The sequence below is a fragment of the Taurulus bubalis genome (genome assembly GCF_910589615.1).
Source record: "Taurulus bubalis genome assembly, chromosome: 21".
Taxonomy (NCBI): Eukaryota; Metazoa; Chordata; class Actinopteri; order Perciformes; family Cottidae; genus Taurulus; species Taurulus bubalis.
Genome location: NC_136609.1, coordinates 11,611,502 through 11,631,839, shown reverse-complemented (window position 1 = coordinate 11,631,839; position 20,338 = coordinate 11,611,502). Strand labels below are relative to the sequence as shown.

The window sequence follows — 20,338 nt, the reverse complement described above, 5'->3', positions numbered from 1 at the left end:
GCGGCATTAAAACTAAACAAACTGTAAAGTACTTGGGAACAAAAAGAACATCTGAGTAAGCTGTGTATTATCTTTGTGTGTGTGTGTGTGTCTCTAGTTCATTTGAAGTGGTAGACTTGCTGCGTAGGATGTAACCGCAGATTATGTGTAGACGTAAAGATAAGTCTCTCAGTAGTCGGTGACGTTTGCTTTACTAATTGTGACTTTGCTCAGATTTGCTGTTTTCCGTGTGTGTTGAGAAGTGAAAAAAGCCTGCAACACATTTGTTTTTTTTAGGTGTGTTTTCTTTGCCCTAGCTTGCAGACTACTGTTACGCCTCATTAACAGATAATGCTATTAAAGTGGTAATAAATCCAATGTGTGCCCTGACTGCGTTTTTTTATTTGAAGACGCACTTTGAATCTGGCGCACTCGATGCAGGGATATTTAGAAAAGGAAATAAAAGCTCAGGAGGCCGAAGGGGTTTTGGAAATTCATCAATAAGTCGAAGTGTTTGACATTTCAAACTCAGGAAGAAATCTCTTGATTTGAGACCAAAGTGCATGTGCTTCTTTCCACTTTTATTAAATCTAATGATTTAAGTCCTGTCGTGGTTCACTGAGGCTGCACAGACAGCTATTGGATGAACGCTAATGTCAACGTCACAATTATGCTATTGTGTAATTTATTATCCTGAGGGGGACACACATATCTGTACCACATTTCATGATGGCCCATCCAATTTTTGAGTAATTTCAGTAAAAAAGCAACAGAATGCTGACCTCATACTGATCAGTAAAGTCAGGAGGATGCATCCTCTGGAGAGCATGAACGCCTGTACAACATGTCCTGGTGGTTCATTCGACACTTGTTGAGACAGAGACACTCTTAGTATGTTTAAGATGAAATAAAAGGACTCCATTCCCGTCCTTATTTATGATGACTTTGCCAAAATGAATCATTTAGCACAAAACTCTCTGTGTGCTAAATCTTTCAAAACACGCCTCACCTTTGGACATCCCGATGAGAAACGTCTCCGCAGGCAGTTTCGCCTTTGACAGCAGATGGAAACCACCTGAGTGTCAAGGTCAGAGAGATAGCAGCCGCAGAGAAAACCGCTGACTCAACAGAGTTCAAACAAAAGTGCAGTTATGCCTTTTTTTGACGAGTACATGAACTTTATTTAAATAGTGATTTTTCATTACAAAAAAAAAAGAAACGGGTACATCAATTACACGCCTGATAAATATTTCACCATAATGTTCACATTAGTCTTAAAAATAAAAAAATGAGAGATTCTGAAATGCTCAAAGTGTCACTGTGTTGTGTTTACATGTGAATCAAGAGAGAGAGAGAGAGAGAGAGAGAGAGAGAGAGAGAGAGAGAGAGACGCCTCAGTGGGAAGAAGAACTGGCTGTTCTCATTAGGAATGTCTGAGTTTACAAGAGTTGTTAAAAGAACGTTAAGATGATAACAACAGCAAAAGATTTGGAGCATAATTTGAATCATAGAACAAAAAAAAAAGTGCTGCTCGCCAGCAACCAAAAACAGAAAAACAACAATCACTCAACGACACAGAGTCCAGCATGCAAACGACCATTCAAAGTGGCGTGGAGCAGAAAGGCACTTGGATTTACATAGAGACTCAGCGACCTTGCTCTCTGCAGGACGCGCCCTGATGCATCCTGGGAGCAGCATTTGCCTGCGTGGTGGCGTTGGAGACATTAACAACGCGGGGCCTTTGCATACGATTTGTGTGCCAGAGAAAGGAGACGCGACCACTAGCTCGGGCCTCGTGAGAGTTTAAAACAGAGCTGGTTGTAGTTGAGAACTATAAAGGGCATGGCACATTCAGTACACACACACACACACACACACACACACACACACACACACACACACACACACACACACACACACACACACACACACACACTGTACACACATTTACAAACAGAGGACGCAGTTGTCTGGCGTGTCAGATATCTATAACTCTGACAGCACGATACAGTATGTTAGTTTATGAGAGCTGCGTGACGTCAACGTCATCACATTGTGATTTGAGACGGAGGAAAATAATCATGTCTGACTGGCAAGAAGCGTTTACATGATTCATAAGCACTCTGTTGCTCATTTATCAAATGATTTTCCAAAATTTAAAGTTGAGTTTTGAGCTATAAGTGCTGGGAGGTGGACTTTGTTACATTTTCTTTTTTCTTTTACAGCGTTAGCTTCATATTTAACGGACTAATGCGAGAGTGGTTTCAATCTACTCATCTCCCTGGTTATGAATATACGTTTCTTAAAATAACAAACGATTCCTTTAAGTGTGTTTCTGTTCGTGCAGCTCTCATGCTGAGGAATCCTGCAGAAACTTTCCCTCTTTTCCTGTGCGGAAAAGCAGCTTAAACGTGAGGATGCGTTCAGGGACATGAGGTCAGCGGCAGGATTAAATGTCAGAAGTCATTGTTTTGATATATGAACAAAATGGCTCTCACATCCGTGTGTCACTCACATGATTACCGATTAATAAAACTGGTTAAAGAAATAAGAAAGAAGTGTTAATTCGTAGCCACATGGAAAATATGTCTTGTCTCAGAACTAAATGTAGCAACACAATCAATACACAACATATTATCAATATCATACAAATATATATATATATACTCCTCTATTATCTATGGATATAAAGAGGTGAGGTGTCAGCTAACCTCAGACGCAGCACGGTCAGCCACAGTTAAGACCTACATGTGAGAGCTTTTCAGTTCAGCTCCCCTTTAAAAACAACAAAAATAAAAGCACAGTCCATCACACCTGACCATATATAGAAGCATCTGTGCTATATTTTCCTGATTGGCAAGTCATTAAGCGTGCTAGCTTGATTGGCAGAATGTACGGTTGGCTCTCATTCGTTGCTGTTGCTGCTGATGTCGAGTTCTTTGCACTGCAGGTCTCCTCCGGCGTAGTTGATGCCGGGGATTTTCACTCCGAACCGGTCGACGCACCAGCAGATGCCCCTCCTCCGACCACGGGACGGCTTGCACTGCAGAAGTAGAGTTACCAGAGATGTAGAGGTTTGTGTTTTGTCTCGAGCTGCTTGCAGTGAGAAGCAGATGCAATGTCTGACAACAAGACACAAAAAGCCCGTTACACACCTGCTTGCGCTTGAAGAAGCCCTTCTTGTCACAGTTGGGGATGTACAGAGAGAGAGCCAAGACCCTGGAAGTGTCCTTCATGCTCTGAATGAGATTATCCAGCCTTCTTCCACAGGGGCCCTGAACACACACACACACACACACACACACACACACACACACACACACACACACACACACACACACACACACACACACACACACACACACGAGAGTGAGGGTTTGCATGGTCACAATGTGTGTTTAAAATGATACAAAAAAAGAAGAGGAAGAAAAAGTAAGGAGGTAGCAAATAGCTCCACTAATGAGGACTTTACTCATTTGTTCACAGCTCGTTGGTGCGTGTGAACCCTGCAGGGCATCGCGGCTGATTTGTCAGAACTGGTTTCTGCGTAATGGTTCCGCTGTGAGTCGATAATCTCTACTTCACTTACGAACTCGGGCTCCAGTTTGTCCAGGCTGACTGGGGAGAAGTTCAGGTTGCTGGTGGGTCCCAGGCGAGCCAGCTGCTTCTTGCGGTCCTTGGCCTGCTTCATGGCGTGAGCCTTCCGGCTGCCGATGTGGTCCCGCGCATACAGGGGCGCCTTGGTCTGGGGCTGCACGGACTCTGGGACGGGCAGCACGGCGTCGTCGTGAGAGTCTCCGCCTGACGGGACGGCAAACGCGTCATCGTTAGGATGCATGCTTGAGGTGTAAAGTCAAAAGTTTTGCAAATCTGATGGCCGTGAATATATATTTGTGAACACCGGATTGTTTGCATTCATCAGCAGTTTGACTTCTCTGTCCTTCACTGGGGCTTTGCTGAAGTTCTTGGCGCGTCGCCACCAACAACAGTCACCCTTAAACCGCCGGACATCGTATAGCGCGTGTGCAATTCCAGGAATGTGCATTGTATCACATGCATGGCCGTGCATGCACCATATGCTGTACATACGTGGCGCTACGAGTGGTGGCAGAAGAAAAAAAAGTCTCAAAAGCTTTATTCACACAGGGTTACTATTATCAGAGGAACAATCTCTTCACCGCAATACAGTCCGTAATTTAGACAGAAACTTTACAAATGACAGACGTGCATTGAGTAGCCAGTGGTTCCAATTATTACAAACAACTTAATGTCACAAGTGTAATGTTAGTCCTGCAAAACGGGGCTTCAAAGCATTTCTCCGCTGCTTTTGAGAGACTGTGATCACGGGTCGAAATCTAAAGCTCTGTGATGGAAATGCAGCTCTTTGAGGAGTCAAGATGAAAAAGTAAAGCTAAACTCGTGATTGCATTAGACAGACAACTCCTCTTTAGTAATCTCACGGTGCGACGTGCTGATTTCACTGCACCAGCTGAATGCTTATTTAGCTGTAAGTGGCTCCTGGCCAGCTGCAGATTGGACGTGTTGACATACAGAACAACACAGCCTACATTTATGGCAAGACAGGTTGCCAGTTTAGGGTATATGTAGACCAGGGGTTTTAAAACTTTTATAGCATGTGACCTAAATGAGATATTTAGTCTCACCCTGGCACCCAGACCCATGAAAACATGCTATTACTTGTCATGTGGCAAGCCACCAGAAACAGCCGCAGCCCATTTTGGGTCCCAACCCCCACAGGAACCCTCGCTCGCTCGCGTACATGCATCTTTCATCCGTGCAAAAATACAGCTCTGTGCTACCATTTCGGGGAGTCGCACACAGCCCGCTCAGACCTCAGCGCTCGCCCCTCTCCCGCGTCCCACCCTCTGCATTCACACGACCACAGCGGCTGTGTCGAGGCCAGAATGCGTGGCTGTGGCTTTCTTTCCCCAGAAAGCCCTTCATATTGATATTTCACTTCATTTATAGCTTTAGACGTGCATTAGCCTTGTATGCGTCCTAAGCCGCAGCTGGCCCGTTCCCACTGCTGTGTCACGCACTTGTTTCCGCTTCATTTTTTGGCAGATTGCAAATTCCGCTTATAAACCCCTCCGTTTGGGCACTGGCGCGATCGCTAAGCTACCGAGCTAACTGGGAAACTGTGAAACAAGGTCATCGCCACGTTGCAAGTGACGCTTAAAATCCCCTCCAACCCCCCAGTGACGATGACGATGAAGATGATGTCATGCATCCACATAATGACAGCTTCTTGGAATAAAGCAAGAGATTCCCCATCCTCCAGTTTCCTGCTGACACAGTTGTTTCTCCTTCTCCAGATCAGCAGCAAGCGTGAACCCAATCAAGTCCTCACTTGCTAATCCTGGAGTTTGTCTAATCTGACCTGTGCTGATTGATCGCGTCTTTCTCCGCGTTGGAGTGAGGATCCTGCAGAGCCGTATCCCTGCAGGTGTAAGCTGCTCTTCCTCGCTTCATCTGGGAAACTAACATCTGTCCAGACGATGTTGCAGAGGAAGAACTTGAGTTTCATGCTTCATGCACTTGCAAACATGACACATGAAACATGTTTTTTCATCTTTTATCCAGGTTGGAACGACAACTAATGTCATTGCATAATAATTGTGCATGCATAGTGCTTTAATGGAATTGTTAAAACATACCGTGTAACTGTTTTAGGAACTGGCAGTACATTTTATGAATGCACAGTATGTATGCATACGCATGAGTCGCTCTTCTCCAGTGTCTATGAAATGTGATTTGTGTGTATTTATCAGTGTGCATATGGGTTTTGTTTAATTTATGCGTTGAGAACGCGCCCAGCAGGAGATGTGGAGTTAATGGAGAAGCTGGCTGACGGGCAGACAGATGGGGGATCAGTAACCCACGCTCAGCCGGCATTCTGCTGAATCACTGCACAGCCTGGCCTGCCTGCAGCGCCGAGAGGGAGGGGGAGGGGGATGAAGGGACCAGGGTGGGACTAAGAGGGGTGGGAGGGAGCAGAGGAGAGTGTGGGAAAGGGTGAAAAAGGGAAGGGGAGATGAAAAGAAGATTGGAGGTTTTCTTTTTGATAATACAACAGTTTCTTAGCTGCAGAGTTCACTCTGATGGAGCGAATAACAGAAAATGTAACGATAAAACCAATAAAAATGGACTGAAATAAGGCGAGTTTGAATGAAACATTTATATGACAGTATCCCCCACCCCTTTTTTTTATTTCCTTCCTTTTGTTACTGGACTTCTCTCTGAGCAAGAAAAACTGCGGTTCCTTGGCTTAGCTTTTACAGCCAGTGAGGTTATTTATGTTTCCAGAGTAGCTTTGCTCCTTAACCAAAGCTCCAATGTGCAGCAAAGTGACGCTGAACACAGAAGGGGTGAAACTGTGGATGGGTTCGTGGGGGGAGGAGAAGAATAGGAGTGTAAAAGATGAAGAGGGACAGTAGCCAGGCAGGGAAAGAGGAGAAGAGGCAGTGTGGTGGGAGAGAATAGAGAGACGGAGACAAAAAGGTGGGTTAGGTGTGGGAAAAAGACAAACAGGTGGTGGATGAAGAAAGGTCGAGGTGTGCAGGGGAACAGACAAAAGAAAGGTTGTGAGACAAAAAGGAACTGTAGTCAGGGAAGAGGGCACAATCTGATTTCACACCTTGACGAGAGCGGGTGCAACATTTCCCACAAAGCGCAGACACAGTGACGGTCCCTGAACCGCCATTTAAAGCAGCCAAAAGGAGCCTCGCAGAGCCGCACCTGTAATCTTCTCCCTTGTTTTATGTCGGGCTGGGGCCCCGAGGCGACGGGCCACTCGCACGAAACCGACTGATTTACGGCTCGCGGCCCCACAAGGGCTATTCAAGGTGAGATGACAGGTCGATCGAAGCTCGGCACCGATTGTTGACAGAGTTCACGAGGTCAAGGCGCACGGGGGCCTTTGAGTCGTGTGCCTCGGTAATGACAGGTGTCGGCCCGTCTAAAACAGGGCTGTGAGTTGACTCCCGTCAGCCTCGCCGGCTCCCAGAGTCAAAGGACGGCGCCTAAACCCACTTCACCCTCTTTTCTTTTGCATCCCCCCAACTTTAGAAAACACAAAGCAAACTCATGCATATTACGGAGACACGTTTCATGACAGGGGAGTGAAATAGTGAACGTGTTTTTTTTGGACTGGGGATTCCAGTCTGGGGGTCATTTCTCCATCTTTGTTTAATTCACCACTGCATCACATGGCTCAGTCTGTGTGTCACGTGAGGGCTTCATTAAAACTCCTGCATTAACAAGAGAGGAGAAGCATCTCTATCCAGCTGTTTGCTCTTCCTTTGAGCCATTTAGAGCAGCAGTTTATGACACACTTTCAGAATATGCAATATTTACACCAGCAGAGCGGACACAAAGTTAACCAAGTACACTGCACATGTAGTGCTGTAATTAAAGCCCTATGGAACGTAATGAGGGGAGGAGGCTTACAGGAACTATAATGATTAAGACGTCTATTATTTCACTTAATTAATGTGGCATTAGTGACCTGCTTAATTACAGCCTCTGTGATCTGAATCAGTCATCTCTCCACAGGCCTACCTTTTGACGGGTTCAGCAGCTTGTACAGCTTCTCGTTCCTGCACACGCCGCGGCCGTGCAGGAGCGCGTGCAGCGGCTTCTCCTCGCCGTTCTTGGGCAGGCAGCGGAGCCCGCGCGTGCACGGCCCCGTGTACACGCCGCACGGCTGGCCCTCTTCGAGCGCGCACGTCAGGCAGCAGCCGCAGCCGGGCTCCTTCACCAGCTGACAGCCCACCGGCACCGGCGGGCACATGGACTGGGCCTTCTGGTCGCACGGCTGGCACGGCACGTAGGACGCTCCGCAGCCGGTAATGCTGAGCAGGGGGACCACCAGGAAGGACACGCTCAACAGCATGGCGCTGCTGGTCTGGACTGCAGAGAATCAACTATGTCGTGTGCTGAATCCGTTCTTTGCAAAAAAAGACAGGAGTCCAAACTTGCATCCACAGGTGTCTTGCGCGCTCAAGTCCCCAAAAAATGTCAGCGCATCCGATGCTCGCAATCCACAAAGACAGTCAGTCACTCTGCTGCTCCCACTGGGCTGCCCCTCAACCCCTGCAGTCGCAAATGAATTCAAAAAAAGAGAACAAAATATCCAAACACAACGGATCTCTCCCTTCGGCGATGCCTCGGTGCCGTTTTACGCGCGAGCTGATCGTCTCCAACCGAGAGATAAAACGCCTGATTCCCCCGCTGTCACTCCCTCTTGTAGGTTAACCCGCAGGGCTGAGAGCAAAATGTATAATCTGTGGCTTTGAGCTTGCCTTTTAAAAAAAGAAACTGCCGGAGGCGAAGCCTACAACGATGGGTATGTCAAACAAGGTTTGGAGGGGGAGGCGCACTTGTCAACTCCGCGCGCTGCGATGCTGATTTCACAGGGCGGGTGCTGGCATGCCTCCAGATCTGCCAGATACGAGGCGATGCTCCTGAAGGCGACTGAATAAGAAGCAGTCTCTCCCGCTGCAGAGCGGCCATTCAGTATCCCCCAAGCCTCCAGGACAACGTGTGTATTCTCACTGGAGTTGTTTCTGCTCAAGAAGAAAGGCAGATCACTTCTCACAAGCTCACTTCAAACGCGAATATTCTGGAAACTCCATTTAAAATCGCTGATGAGGTTGTTTGAATTGCAGCCAGTGGGCTCCCAAACCCATGCTGCTGGGTTTAGGAGAGGAAAGAAAAGCACTTTTAGTGTTTACAGACCTCTTGTGTAACAAGACTGGTGCCAGCAAGCACTAAGCAAGACAGAACAACTTGGCAGAAACAGAAGAAAATGTGACCTAATGCAACAGACTTCATGTCACATGCAATACAAACATATTTGTCTTGTTTAAAGAAAAACTATTCGGGCTCGGCAAAACTGAGCGACTTGTTAAGATGGAGATGTAGATTCCCTGCAAAGCTTTTATGGAGCACATTTCCACGCAGAGATGATGACTGACAACATAGTTATTGGTCGGTGCGTTACGGGTCCCTGAATGCTCACTTAACTTCCTGCTCTTCCTCAGACTGACGTTTGGAAAAGGGTTCATCCAAATAGGGAAGAGGGTTTTGGGAAAGTGTGCATTCGTGATTCATATGTCCTCGTTTTATACCTGACCCCTAATCTCAGTGTTCAGATTTGGGAACGCTCTCCATCTATAGTTTCACTGGAAATCCCAGATCCTGATTCTATCAAAATCGAAATACTTGTTCGACATAACCTCCTTGGGAAACGCGATTAAAGTATTCAGATACTTATGTTCCTCTGTTCCCATTTTAATGAAACCCTTTAAACCCGAACAAGTGTCGCTTTCCTCCCTCTTTGTTTATATCAGAAATCGTATAACGCACTAAACCATAAGACTTTTAAAGTGAAGGCTTGTGAAACCAGAACGCTTTTACAATTCCCCTCAGATATCTTTGGGTTGCTCTCTTTTTGCCAAAGTACTGTAGCTTTAAATATTTGTGCGATGCCGTCTTATCCACAACAAATGTGTTCTCCAATGATCTGCACAATCATCTGACCTTATTTTATGACTCAGGGAGGTCAGTGTCCAGTGAGTGGTCAGTGTAACAAAACGCTCATAATTCACTTGATGTTTTGGCAGATACTAATATATATATATATATATATATATATATATATATATATATATATATATATATATATATATATATATATATATATATATATCTGAGGATTGTAGAAGATCTGCATGTTTTTGGTTTTAGTCTTCAGAGTTCATTTCATGCTTTTGACCCTGGCCATCTTGAGTATTTAGTTTGATTTCCCTCTTTGTTTACTCCTGTTACTCTTCATCTTGGCTTTGCGCTTTAAGTGGAGTTGTTGTGTCCCGCGATGGGACGAATCCAACGTCAGTCAGTACTGAAACTGACCTTGAAAGACCCACACTGATCAAAGCTTCCACTTCTTTGCCGCGTCGAGTTTCACTTCCTCTCTCGCCCTTCCCCCAGTCGTGAAAACTTTGTCGGCAAACTCTTTTCAGATCACTCGACCCCCGTTTGCCGCCGCCCTTGACCTTCGCGCCGCATCGGGTGTCAAGTGACGTCGCGGGTGCCGGAAAGGTCAGCCCGGCGTCGCCCACGCACTCCTTTCATGCCCCTCGTCTGCCTGTCCAGATCTGAAGAAAGAGCGCCATTCACATTGTGAACCTGTGCGACACATCTGTCTCTCACAGGTTCCCTTTCAACCATCGCCCTGAGACTCTCCTACACATCTATGCTTCATAAAGTGGTGATTTATTACCCAGTGGCATATTGGCAATGCAAATCTTTTTTACATTTGTTTTGTTTTCTGCAGATGTGAGACGAGGAGGAGCTGTGGTCCAAGGGCTGCTCGGGTTCATAAACCCCGACGCTACGTCCCGCTAAGGTTGGGTTTCCTGTGTAGTTTGGGTCAGAGTCAGTTGGTGTCTATGGGCCATATGATGCACAGCTGCTGGATGGAGCTGTTCTCCACGAAGGGGAATGGTTGGGGATTTCCCCCGGAAATTAAGTCCAGGACTAAACAAGAGGGTTTAATGCGTTGGATGCCTGTATTAACGACGTCTATAAAGCTCCTTTAGCAACACACTAGCTGCTCGGTCCGTTTAACTTTCAGCTAAGTATTGTTGGCACACAGCTTGCGTCTGTTCCACTACTCTCATCCCAGCGTTACCATAACACTCCCAAAAGTCTCTTCAAGCTTTAGTTCTTCCTTTTTTCCCCTCGGATGACTTTCTCTATGCGAGCAATGCGCCAACACCAAGTCTGGGTCATGGTTCTTTGACGGTCATGTGTGAACTCTGAACTTTAGCTTTGAAAGGGCCAGTGTGAAGCATTTCACGGGATCTATCAGCATACATTTTATTTAATATTAATAACATGGATGATATGTTGTTTAAAGGCATCTGCTGATGAAGCTCTTGTGATATGATTGAAAGCTCCAGAACATCTACTGAATTGACAATGTGGTGAGAAATGTGTCTCAAACATGGACATGCTGTTCATCACATGACAGAAACATCATGTCTTGGTGAGACCGACTGAATGCTGACCTTTGACCTGCCTGTGAAAACAAGCCAGTACAACAGCCCATTGACTCTCTGTGTCCCTGCATCTTAACCTTTGACTGTCTTTTTCTGTTGAGACTGGAGTTGAAGCACAAAGTGCAAGTCAATAGTCTTAGATAGAGTTCTCACTGAAACATTCAGAAGAAGTGATGCATATTTTGATAATATGGAAGCTGGCACGAGAGTAAGAACGTTATGAAAGATGTTTAAGTTTCATCTGAGACAAGAGCTTTCACTGGCGATCCTCAAGAGGTTTGAGAGGGACTTTTCAGATCACTCCAGTACAGTAGCGTTCAAGTCCTCCATCTTTTGCCGCTCTCATGTACGATTCTCCATCATTGTTCGTCCGTCTCTTTGTGCAGCTTTGTCTTCATATCCTGACCTACTTTATCCGCTGAAAGAAACTGAAGCTTCTGCTGCACTCGAGGAGCAACCCCATGCACAAAACGGTTCGGAGCGGCGATAAAATCTGGCGCTCCAGTGTCGTGTTTCTCTGCAGCGTCGGAACCTCGAGCTGACTAACATGCTGCAAAGTGTGCCAGACAAGGAAATAATCCGTGTGAAAGGGATATCTTGAAAGCCTGTGCAGCGAGACGTTTTCTTGGAAGTAGTTTTCCAAACCCTGCTTCCTGCTAAATGCTACTAAGTCAGCTTAGCTAGTTAGCATAGCTGACTTCCCCAAATGAAAATGTGCCCTTCTAAGATCATGAACAGGATTTGGCATCAGCTAAAAGTCTGCTTTTACCTTGGTATCAGCACTCCTTACATAAAAAAGTAGCATGTAATGAAAAATATTTAATTGAAGGTGGATGAAAAAGCATAAGATGAACTATGATGAATTGGTGATTTATCTTCTTTCAGTGCCTAAACGAGGATGTGGAAGTCTGATCATCACATTTGTCATCTAGCTTGTACGGGTTTGACGACGTCTGCATCCAGGAAGAAGAGTAACCGGGTTACTTTCCAGGAAATAGATAGAAGTTATTTAGATTCTAAATCTAATGCAAAAACCTGCAGGGGATTTTGACTGAGGTTTGGCTTGAAGCTGCTTCTCGTTATCACTCCAACTGTACGCGGCTTGATGTGGATCAGCAGATGACTCGTTTGTGTGACTGATGGGCGCCACATGACACAGTCAGAGCTTACTGTAAGCGACAAAGCCGAGCAAACCGCTGGAAATGTGCTGAGGCAGCACGCGTCGCCCTCCCCCATCCACACAGAGAGCCGCTTCCCAGAAGACCGTCAGGACTAGGTTTTCAGAAACAATTAGAGAAGCCTGCACTGGGTAAACTGGGGCGGAAACTCCAAGCAATGCAAGTGTTTCTGCGTTTTGGCATACAGGTGGAGCTCGTGGGTGGTGACCCCTGTTTGTTTCCCACAAGGCATGCTGGGAAGAAAATGATTGTGCAACACTGATGAATAAGACATACTGTATTTCTTAATGGCTCTTTAAGTACAACACGTGCATGTACATATGCATAATTGTCCCATATGGCACAGGAAGTGGGTAAATAGCATGAGTGTTCAACGCCATGAGAGTTAATGAAGGGAAAGTCCCAGGAAAAACACATGTCCGGGTCATGGCCACACTGTCAGGTTGCCATGTGGGAAGTGAAGTGCAGCAATGCCACATCAATGGCTGCAGAGCATCAATGACGGAATCTGAGTGAGAAAAACAACAACGAGCTCCAATAAAGAAAACTAATCTTGTGCCAATACATATTTTTTGGCTGAAAATTGTCTTTTACTGTAAACCGCCCGGCTGCGTGTTGCTCTGATTCCCAAACTTGTGAAGATGACACTGCGCTTTTATTTCCATGACGCAGAAACTGCAGTCACCAACACCAAATTACACATCAGGCAGCGCATGTTTGGGAAATGTGAACCGCAAATCAGCAGCATGCTTTGATGTGCATGCAAAACTATAGCGCAAGGTAAGAGGAGGGAGAGAAAGCTGCAGGCTGCAGGGTTCGGTGGAGGAGGAGGTTATAGGAAGCAGTACGTGAGATGGCAGATTGGCTAAAACCATGTCAGCACATCTGTGTGGCCCTGGCAACGGTGGATTGGACAAAGGCAGATCATTGCATCCAGATGTTGGAAAAGCTTCGGAGTGTCTGTGCCACGGCGATGCTATTCAAAGAAACAAGTGCTTTTTTCTACGAATTCGTGGAACCTGAATATTCAAATCTGTCGGCAAATCGTCTGTCTTTTGTAACGCGAGCTGTATTTAAATGACCTGCAGTGAAGACGAATTGTGTCAGGTGGTCGTTCTCTCGGATTTGATCCATAAGAAGTACGCTGACATGCGGCGAGGACGTCTACGTCAACCTTTTACTCTCACACTCTTACTTTTCCTCCGAGTATTGAACACTGGCGAGCTAAATCCAGGGCCGCGCCCGCTGCAGCACCTGCAAAGCACAGTGGGAAACCAGCAAAACATTTCTTGGAAAACAGATTGAAACAGATTTTGGCATCCTCGCTTCAGTCATCAGTCATTTGGAAACACTTTCTCAGAATGTGCGGTTTCTTCTCGTCTGCAGTGTGGCATGCAGAACATCTCTCAAGAAAATATGGATGAATTTGGCAAGCGGCAGCTCTCCGAGGAATCGTTTTGATTTACGGCCCTTGTTGTGGGCCCGAGCAGTTTGAACTTGTGGCCACGCTGTCCTCCACTTTGTTGCTTTCCCTCCGGCGTGATGGTTAGCTTCTTTGCAAAAGGGTCTTTCCCAGAATAAGTCCCACTGCGGTTTTCGGGGTCAGAGTGATTTGAAGAAGCTAAACTAAGTCCTCCTGGCCTCGCTCCTGCATCGCTTTTAGTCAGTGTGTCTAAGAAGGGCCAGAAAGTGTTTCCTCCTGTTAGCGTCCCCTATTCAGGACGCAGACAGATGACTGTGCACACGCACAAGCTGCTATTGATAAATAACTTGGAGAGCCGCTGCCATAAAGTGCTCAGATAATAACTTGCAATGAACAGCATGATATCAATTAACACCAATTCAAATTAGTTCCTAATCCTGAAGGAGCTTTAGAAAGTTGTTGCAGTTTGGATGGTACCTGTCAATCAATGCAATGGTCCCATAGCAACATCTAATGGGGATGCCAATAAACAATAACGCTCCTTCTAGCCTCGATCCTTGAACCCGTCCCAATCACAAATAACCAGAGGCGGATGGTTTCTTCGCAAGGAGCGCAATAAAGCAACTGTCTAGTCAGGTTAATCAGGTTGGTTCCTGTCTCGATTAAACCAGGTAATTTCGTTCGAAATAGTTGAATCGTTTCTTGAAATTTGCTGACAAGGGAATGCTCACACGGTTCACTGCAACCTTCAATCAAGTAGTAAATATGTCAGGTGTGAAAGCTCATAAAGCAACACCCCTAATTTAACGTTGTTCGGCTATAGCATGGCATTGTATAGGGGGCACGTCCTTCAGCTCGACTCAAAGAAAAGAATGTGCGTCAAATTGAAAAGCGTGCTTCGGGGCAGATGCTAAATGAAGCTCTCTGCCCTGACATACCCATGCCCACACGTCGCTCCTTTCTTCACACAAAGGCATGCTTCTCCAAATTCAGATTCTTAGAATTCAATCTGTAAAGTAGTGCAGCACAGCGCAGTCAGCAGGAAAGAAAAAATGTTGGCATCGGATGTTTCTGCAAAACCACGGATTCGAATGTCGCATTCGGTCAGAGCAAGTGGCGTGCCTTTGTTGAAAGTTACGTGGCACGAGTACTGCAGGGACTATTGCAGAAAATGCATGATACTTGGGGGTTTTGGTGGAGGTAAAAAGATGATAAATATGAAAGATAGGATGGGCTCAAAACTCATAAATGTTCCATCAACTCATATAACTCATATAAACAGTGTGACACTGTGGTTTCACACCCTCAGAGGATAATTATCATCAACAATTTTACCCCTGTGCATAATGACGTGTAGGTATGTCAAGGAATCTGCGGTGAGAATGTGATCCCGGGCTTCACTTTGTGATCCTGGCACCGTTTGCATCAGGTAAGACATCTCTGTCCTGCATGTCACGGCGACGTGAGAGGCCAAGGAGACCGGCATGGACGAGAGAGAGGAAAGAGTTTTTCCGTGTGCGTTGCAGATTCCTATCAGAGGTGCTGAGCTTTGTCAGGTCCGCATTTTTGGATGCCGAGATACCGGCAGATTGTCCACTGATGAGACTCGTGGAAATGAGAACAAACAAAACAAACAAAAGCTACTTGTCTTCTCTTTCTGGTTTGGAGTTATCAGTGCCCCTCCCCACCCGAAATCTGTCAAGTATCAGATACGTGCAGTGCTTCCAAAAGTCAGCTGGATTGAAGCTCTTTTTTTTTTGGTGATCTGTGAGCCGCCGCCAGAGCCGTGTCTCTTTGCAAGACATGCGATACCGTAACAGGAGGGCATTGTCGGGCTCGACTGAGTCAGGGGGAGTTCTGTTTTGTAGACAGGAACTCTCAAACAGCGAGCTAGCGCACATACTCGCCGGTGAAAGAGAGACACACTGTCGTCTTGTGTTTCAAGAGCTCGGTTTCAGGTCGTGAGGTGATTCAAAGAGAGGAGCTACTTTCCAGAGAAAGTTGGCGTCGAAAATGTGGAATATACGCTTTGAAACCCAGACTTGTCCTTTTTACACTTCTGTAGCTAGCTTGTAGCTGTTGTAGCTTCTAGCTTTTGGTGCGTTTCTTTCATAGAGTGAGACGAGAAGATCAATCCCAGTCTCAGCCTGAAAAGAATTCAAACTTTAGCTTTTTAAACGGAGCTGAACAACCTTTTTTTGATCATCTTTTGGTATATTTACTGAAAATAAACCACCTCCACATGTTCAAACTTCCACACATGCGACTTTTGAGGCCTAGTTTCTCAACTCTTTCTCTCCCTCGAACCTTCAAGAGCTGAACGACAACAGCCGACACTCACCTGAAAAGAAAAACAACGCAAAACAAACCTTTCACTAAGCTGTCACTGACACGTCTTAATACCCACTACAGTCTTGATTTAATGACATGTCATACGTGCGGCCTGAGTCACTCTTCTTGGCGGAGACGAGGCTCTAACAATCACACGGGGGAGTTGATGGAAATCTGTCAGAGGGATGCACCTTTCCTCACTCCTCACACAGAGCCGCTCTTGTTTTTTGCCGAGCCGGATGTGTGTCGTGTGCACGCTGACGTTTCGGGGCTTATTCTTTACACGTGGTTTCTCCCACTTGCTAAATGCAGAGATGTGTCTACCTTGCATTGGAAACAATCCTCACCTGGATCCTCCGAAGTGTGCGTGAGACGTTTGCGTTCAGGCCTGAACTAACATCTTGAGAGAGCTTTTTGTTGTAGCGTATTTGCAAAGCGAGAGTCTTAAAGCCTTCCAGGATTATGGCTTTAGACCGTGGCATTTCTCTGGGATTACGCTGCACATACTGCTTGTACTCTTCTTGATGCCGATCCAAGTAGAGCTCAAGACAAGTTAATAAAGCTGCTGACATTAGATGAGGCAGGAGATGTGAAGACAAGAGGCAGGTTCACTTTTTCACTTTCAATCTGTGTTGTTTCAAGATTGTCTTGTCGTGATGCATTGAAGCGATGATGTGCAGCTCTCTGGTTTAGTGAAGAAATTGGGAAATCCTTTCTTTTTCTGTAGATAAATGAAACGGCAAAAGTCTTGTGCACACGGGCACTCCAGCAGGTCAGATCTCCGCCCGCCACCCGGCGCCTGAACCTTACTTTTCCTTCCTCGCTGCCTCCGTCCAGCTGATCCAACTCCACCGAGGCGGGCATGGAAGCGAAGTTTCCGTCTCTCTGTGTGTGTGTGTGTGTGTTTGCAAACCGGCTTCCTTCCCCGGCCAAAAGACAGAACAGGCTGCTATTAATTACGAAGAAATATTATCCTCTTGCGGGAGGTTCGCAGCAACACCAGTATCCAAAGCAAACAGATACGGTGTGCTTGGAAGCTTGGTGCCTTGTACAGCTGCCATGCCAAATCCAGACCCACAGATCCTCTTACAGCAGATCAGAGAGAGGGAGGAGGGGAGGTTTGTTATCATGCCTGCTGCAGCATCATAATTCCCATTTCATCTTCACTTCTTGACTCCAAAACTGATAGGGAAGCGCCACGCGAAAGTGACCAGTGCAACCTTTTACAGTCTGCAGCGAGAAAAGTTGCCCGAACAAACTTCTGCAGCATCTGATGAACGCTTTCCAACACACGGCGTGATAGCAGATGGTTGTGTGGGAGGTTGTGAGTTTTTCAACATGCATAACACCATATCATCCCTGCAAACCAGCGCTGGAGGAGGAGATAGGGAGGATTGGGTTCATTACACTCAAGATGTTACATTTTGTTGTAGGAAGCCTTTCCAAGGCCAAGAAGCACTGAGATGTGACGATAAAACTGGATTTATCTCCAGCAGGTGGTTCTAATACCATTTGACGAAAACATGTTGCATTTAAGCTTTACTGGTGATGGAAACCATCAAAAGAAGTTAAGCAATTCACCCTCATTTAGCAAGAAAGGGATTTAGTTACTGACGGTCCTCCGGGTAATTTACAGTTTGAGCCTCCCGAGCGAGGGGCCCCCTCCACAGCGCCCCGCAGAGCTGCGCATCAAGACATCGTAAATAGCCATTACTGCTTCGACATTACCGGCTAACTGTGAGGAGAGGACATCCTGTGAAGTCAAAGGGAGACCACTCAGTGTCAGGATGATGGATGAGGCTTGGCCGTGTTGTTTTGATGGAGGGATGTGGAGGGAGATGTGCCTGAGAGAGATGACACCCAGTGGGCTGCTTGAGTGACAGCGGAGCCGCAACACACCGCTGCTGGTTTTTGTGCAAACGGTGAATTTGTGCGTCCCGGAAGGACTTCGGGATCGTCCCCCCGGTGGAGGAACTCTCACGGCTGAGCTGCAGCGCTGCACATGTTATACATGTTGACAGTTCCAGCTCAGCGTGTGCTTGTTTTAACTTTACGGCATTTACTGACGGCAGGAAGTAGAAGCTACTGCGCAATTACACGGAACTTTTCAAACCATTAAACTGCTTACAACGCGTTTGGAAACAGTTTATTTGACAGGCCCCGTTATGGTCGAATGATTTCCTTCATACATTTTGTGGAAAGGCTTATGTAATCTGGAACTGCTTACGTATAAATCTTCACAAATGTATGAATATTTGTTGTGGGTTTAGTTGACATGACAGGATATTACCATTTGACTGACTGCTACATGAACCAGTTGCGGTCCATATCAATAAATAGAGGTCAGGCTAATTTTTGCACATGTGAAAGCAGATGTAACAGAAATCTTAAAATGTACATAAACATTACATTTTTGTTTTATAAATAAAAAAAAAAAGGAATAGCCCAAAAAGGTGGGACCTAAAAGGCTTTGTTACCATCCCGGCTGAGAAAAAAGAGGCCTCCGAAAGTGTGTGTGTGTGTGTGTGTGTGTGTGTGTGTGTGTGTGTGTGGACTGCAAGACTGTCATCAAAGTGTCCATCATCAGTGTCCCTCTACAAGAGCTAGCATGCTCATGTTGTGCTGTTGTTGTGTCCAGGCCTGTGATTTTCTGCCTCACACGATGCTCGCTCCGTATCAAGTGAATTTCAGACATTCCTCCGAGAACGCAGAGTTTAAAATACTGCAGCCCACTGGTAACGATTACACGATGAATTCATCCCCTCACTCGGACCACATGAAGCTCACATGAAGCTCATGCTCTTGTTGACCTCCTGTTTATACAAACGCTTTCCCTGTGACCCATATCTGATTCCCGTATTGAGACCGGAATTCTGCTGTTGACATTGACAACAACCTGCATGCACAAGTGATGTTGCAGAAAAAAACTTTATAACCAAGCAGCCGTCGCAGCTAAACCAACATTTGCAATAAACAAAAACAAAGGCAGACATAATGATCCAAGATCAGCAATGGTGCATTCAATGTCAGAAGACAAAGGAAGAGGACAGCCCTGACTGGAGCCTGGAGATAAATGAAAGTCCAAAAACAGAGTTATTGTTGCCTGGGATTTGTCTATTGAACATGTTGGTGTACCTCTAGTTTTGATTATTGTTTATCTCAATACAGTTGACCCTCTTCTCCACTGACATGTAGGCTTCCTGCTGGTTTGAGCGAGTTCCCTTCTCCTTCGAAGTCACCCTGCACCCAGGAAGTAAAGAAAGGCCAAACTCAGATTCTACACGTGTACATGAAATATTAAAAGGACCGTTATCGGTTTATTCTGTGACAAGGTTTGAAATCCCAAGAAGATTGCTGCTCCTGAAACATGCTCCATGTTTAAAGGATACGAAATACAAATTAAAAGAATCTTTCTGCAACCCCAAATTTTGATTTTCATCCGACAATCTTTTGTTTTTTTATTGTGAATTACTGAATAAATGTACGTTCTCGAGTCTCTCGCAATTATGCAAATGAGTCAATCAAAGAAGGAAAATGTACTTTCTTGCCATCACAGACAAAACCTGTGACGAAGGCCACAAACACGCTGCTTCATTGAGAGGTCAAAGGTCAAACGATAACGGACAGTAACTGCTTCAGGACAAAACCAGGCGACCGATGGAAGACGATGAAGTGGAGACGTTTGACGGAGGCCAAAGATCTCCGTCCGCCGCTAGCTGTTCTTCTTCCAGGTCACTGACATTCTCCAGTGACTCGTGAGTTTACCTTTAAACTTACCTTCACCTTTATTTATCCAGAGCAGTTTTGCTGAGTAGGCACGCCCTCCTCTACGCATCAGCCGGCTCATAAAGTTTCACAGCATCACAGTTGGGAGCCGCTCAGAAAAATAAAAAAACTACTTCTGCACCTCTGGCGCAGTTGTGGGTTGAGTATTTTGCTCAAGGGTACTTCTGACAGTTCGTGCTGAGAGAAGGGTGAATTATGCTTTTTCGCTTCCTCTACCCACATCTTTCCAGGCAGACTGGGGATTTAAAGTGGTCGACGCTCGCAGACACAAGCCTGCGTGTGTGGGTTTTTTTCCGAGGCCGCATAGGAGTTTGTTTGAACGTATCTTTCGGGGATTGACAGATCTGATGACAAATGCCGGGTGATTCATTGATTGCTTTGCCGGCTGCTGGCTTTTAAAATCTGTGTCGAAGTAATTAGTTTAAAACTAACGGGAGAAAATGAAGTGGAGACATAAAAACGCTGACACCCTAAAACATCGCTGGGTAAAGTACTTCGGCGATCACAGAATTTAAGGCACACAAGGTTGAAATCGAAGACCGGAGGGAGAGAAA

At 45.9% G+C, this 20,338-nt stretch overlaps 1 protein-coding gene across 1 annotated transcript; it reads right to left on the bottom strand.

The window, feature by feature from the left end:
* Positions 1-2,884: 2,884 nt before the first annotated feature.
* On the bottom strand, positions 2,885-7,894 carry igfbp5a (insulin-like growth factor binding protein 5a; the record flags this gene model as incomplete). The annotated part of the gene is made up of 4 exons (XM_079236943.1): positions 2,885-3,022; positions 3,135-3,254; positions 3,569-3,780; positions 7,561-7,894. The coding sequence occupies 4 exons, from the start codon at positions 7,892-7,894 to the stop codon at positions 2,885-2,887; spliced, it is 804 nt and encodes a 267-aa protein (XP_079093069.1).
* Positions 7,895-20,338: the final 12,444 nt, after the last annotated feature.